A 3782-nucleotide genomic window follows, 5' to 3' on the forward strand; every position below is an offset into this window, starting at 1 on the left:
CATGAGTTGTATCTTGGAAGTCAACTTGACATAGGACTATATCAATTGTAGGTGAATTAAAGTAAAGACAACTTGAAGTCAACTGCTTCAATTCCTAAAATTGTCAGAATATAAAGATAACAAACGACAAGAAATCAAGCTAAAAATTTGACACCTTTGATAACCACGGTTTAAAATTTTTCGGAGGTAGAACATGGGGGTATAAACTCAATATGCAATTTATGATTCTATATTTTTATTACATCAATTATAAGAAACGTAAGGAAATAAATTTAGTTGTTGCAATTGGTTTGCCATCTACGCTTTTCTCTATAAAACACCAACAATTGAAACAAATGCTCTTTGTAAAGAAAAGAGTAAGTGAAGAAAGTAAGGAAATTATATATTTAATAGATCGATTGGATATATCAAATCAAAGTAGGAATTAAAGCTGAGTATTTTTAATTAATAAAATGTCTTTATGCATCAACAACTAATTACACCTAGCACTTATATACTCCACTCTTTTCGAAAATTCTCCGTTCGTCTAAAGTCCAAACCCAAGGAAGCATTAACTGGAAACATCTGTAATTTTCTAGGAAAAAATACATGATTGTTACAATGGCAATATAATTTGAAAAAAAAGTGAACTAAAACACAAAAGCAAATATATTATTTTTTTCTGACAGAACATAAAGTTTGACATTGTATTTCTTATGTAACTGGATTTTTAGGAGTAATAATCATGCACATTCATCTGTATTTGAAATATGCATATGATATTGAAACATTAAGCATTTTGTAAAATTGAAGAAAAAATAATTTCCCGAAAATGAATTATTTTTCAGATTGTTTATGAAATAATAAAAAAAATAACTTTTATGGGGAAAACTCGCATATCAGCAGATCTTACCTTACTCTCTTGGAGTGCAAATGTCTTCATAAGAATATCCATTGTCAGGCGACCGTCAAAGGCATGCATCTTCTGGTCTTCTTTGTCGTCTGCTTTTGCAGTGGCAAAGTCATTCGGGAGGACGAGAGTTGGGTGAAGAGTAGATGGTTGTTCTGCATCACCTAGAATGATGTTTAGCACATCTTTTTCCTTATTTATGCTGAGATTTTCATGCTCCATTTTAAGGAACTCGCCATTATTATCATCACAGTCCAACTGTTTCTCATGGTAAAAGAGGAGAATGAATTTTGCTCTTTTGATAACATCTTTGAGATATTTTGTAATTGTATGTCCTGGTATACAATCATCGACATTCTTAGTAACGTTCCATTTTATGAAATTGGACTGTGACAGTACATGTAATAACTTCTCTGCAAGTGGACAGCTTTCCTCACAAATATGCAGAATGTGGAAATCTAGCATGTTATCTTCACCACAGCAGTTCTCAGTACGCATTTCCCAGGCTGGTATGCATTTTCGGCATTGCAGGAACCTCATTTTCGTTTCCTCAAAATTTCTATTTTGTAATGATTGCAGGGCTCCATCCATATACATCCGAAATAAGAATTTTCTAGAAGGTATATTCGAGTCTTTGTCTGTAATTAGTTTATTTAATATGCCGATGGCACTTTCATAATCTCCATCAGCTTTCAAATTTTCAACCATCTTTTGATAAACTGCTGCAGTCTTAGGCTCACATGTCGCGTAAAGCTCGTATGCTTTTTTGTATTGCCTTGACTTTTCATATAAACGAGCAAAGTCTTTTCTGCCTTCTCCCGAGTACAGACATTCATATTCGTTCATTTTTTCTTCTAAAATCTCAATGCAAGAAGACACATTTTTCAGTTCTGGAAGAACGTCTATATACAAAGACAAAATATCCAAAGCTCTATTGAAAGCATCTACTGCATTGATTATATCCTTTTCACTCTTACTAGTTTTGAAAAAATCCAATCTACAAAATGCCTGTTGCTCGTATGCAAAAAGGAGTAGAATCTGATTACTTGATTTCCCTTTGTAACTGTTTGTTATATCCCTAAAATTTTTCAGTGCTTCATTACCTTTTCCAAGCATTCTTTGAACGAGTCCTAAGTCATAACGTGCTTTATCAAAAGAGGCATCCATAAACAAAGCCTTTTCTAGATTTTGTTCAGCAATCAGCAGACGGCCATCTCCTGGATATTGCGCTACATATCTAACTGCTTTCATCTTTGCCCTTATTTGTCCCAAATCTTGAGTCGTTTCTTCAATTTGTTTTTTGCAGTTTTCCTTCCTATTTGGTTTTCTAACATCAAAAGATTTTTGTCTCCTCATATTTTTTCGATTTGAGAGATTTTCTTTCTTTTTTTTAATATGTTCTTGTACGACCATGTTGTGATAAGTGAGACCAAGATGATGATAAGCAGTGGGTGTCTCTCGAATGTTCAATGATTTTTCAAGCATTTCTATAGATAGCGGATAATTTTTTTGATATCTTAAATGTTGTCCATAGCGCTGGAGTGCGTGGATTGATTTGGGGTTGACTGCTATTGCCTTTTCAAAGAATTCCATGTAATTCATGTTTTTGTATTCGTCTCGATTATTGTAAACTATTACTCCAACTTCAGTAAATGATCTGGCTTTCAAGGCTTTTGAAGAAGTTTTTTCAATAACTTCCATGAGTATATCAAACGCTTCCCTATCCTTACTTACTAACTCTGCATCCGACCTATTCTGAATGGCAAGTAAATGTGTTTTTCTTCGTAGTGTCAATGCAAAATAAAACTGCCAGCAATCTACAAATGTAGACATTTTGTCAACAGATTCACGAAACATTTCAATAGCTTTCGTTGCACAGAATGGACCAAGCTTTGAAATACACACTGCTAATTCTGCCTTTGCAATATATTCTAGATGTTGGAAATCATCTACTTTGGACAATTCTTTAAACTGTCTAAGAAACTCCCTGGACTGAACCACTTCTCCAATTCCTTCATAAAAGTAATAAAAATTACATATATTTACTATATTATCTGTCGCTCCTAGCGATGAGATCTCTCTTCCCAGTTCAAGGGCCCTTGTAGCAAACTCCATGGCCTTTTTTCTTTCGTCGCTTTTCCAGTATAGATATGAAACAAAATTGTGAAAACAAATGGTTTCCTCAATTGTGTCATATCCATATTCTATGTCTTATACAAACTTTTTTAATCTTTCCTCAATTTTTTGTTGATTGATGGATTGAATTTCTGTCTCTAGAGAGAACGAAGAAAGTTTCCTCATTTCTTCCAAACAAGACGCATGCTCTTCCTCATTGTTATGAAACATTGTCATCTAAAATATGAATATTATAAATGATTCAGTTTTTGATACGACGTTCAAACAAAAAAATAGTTGCTTTTATATCTATAAAACCCGCACTTAGATATTTGCTTTTTCATGATTAGGTAACCAGTGAAGAAGCCATCAAGCGTTCGTGCAAGATTTTTTTTTTTCAAAATTAGGTTAAAGTCAAAGGAAGGTTTTGTCACTAAAAGTACACTTGTAAAATATAAAAGCACAAACACTTACAGTTAAAATTTTCTGATAAAAGTGAAAATTCTTCAAAAGTAGGCCACACTCCAAGATCAAGATAAAAAATGCTGGTACCTAAGTTATTGCAAGGACAAGAATAAAAAGAGTAGGTCAGACTCAAGTCAAAGTAGAAATATCAAAAGAAGTGGTACCCTAGGGAAGTTATTGTCATAGGAACACACATGTCTAACATAAAAGCACTAGCTTCAGCCATTCAAATGTTATGTGCATGTTTAGAGTTTTCAGAAGCCTGGGAGTTTTTAGGTAGAAAGCTTCGTTTTATGACCCCTTTTTCGACCCT

General features: G+C 33.5%; 1 protein-coding gene across 1 annotated transcript; it reads right to left on the reverse strand.

Moving 5' to 3' along the window:
- Positions 1 to 303: 303 nt before the first annotated feature.
- Positions 304 to 3238, reverse strand: LOC134271446 (uncharacterized). The gene is made up of 2 exons (XM_062753643.1): positions 893 to 3238; positions 304 to 574 (listed from the first exon to the last, which is right to left on the reverse strand). Exons 1-2 carry the CDS (start codon positions 3002 to 3004, stop codon positions 551 to 553), a joined length of 2136 nt encoding a protein of 711 aa, XP_062609627.1. The 5' UTR covers positions 3005 to 3238; the 3' UTR covers positions 304 to 550.
- Between the last annotated feature and the right edge of the window lie 544 nt (positions 3239 to 3782).

The sequence above is a fragment of the Saccostrea cucullata genome, unplaced genomic scaffold, assembly GCF_032062105.1.
Source record: "Saccostrea cucullata isolate Sc308-1 unplaced genomic scaffold, CSIRO_AGI_Scuc_v1 ctg2778, whole genome shotgun sequence".
NCBI lineage: Eukaryota > Metazoa > Mollusca > Bivalvia > Ostreida > Ostreidae > Saccostrea > Saccostrea cuccullata.

Bases quoted from the DNA above. Each gene is read 5' to 3' on its own strand.
- LOC134271446 (XM_062753643.1), bottom strand. From the start codon at position 3,004: ATGGAGTTTGCTACAAGGGCCCTTGAACTGGGAAGAGAGATCTCATCG. The intron at 575-892 runs GTAAGATCTGCT...ATTTTTTCCTAG, and splicing joins TTGCACTCCAAGAGAGTAAG to AAAATTACAGATGTTTCCAG.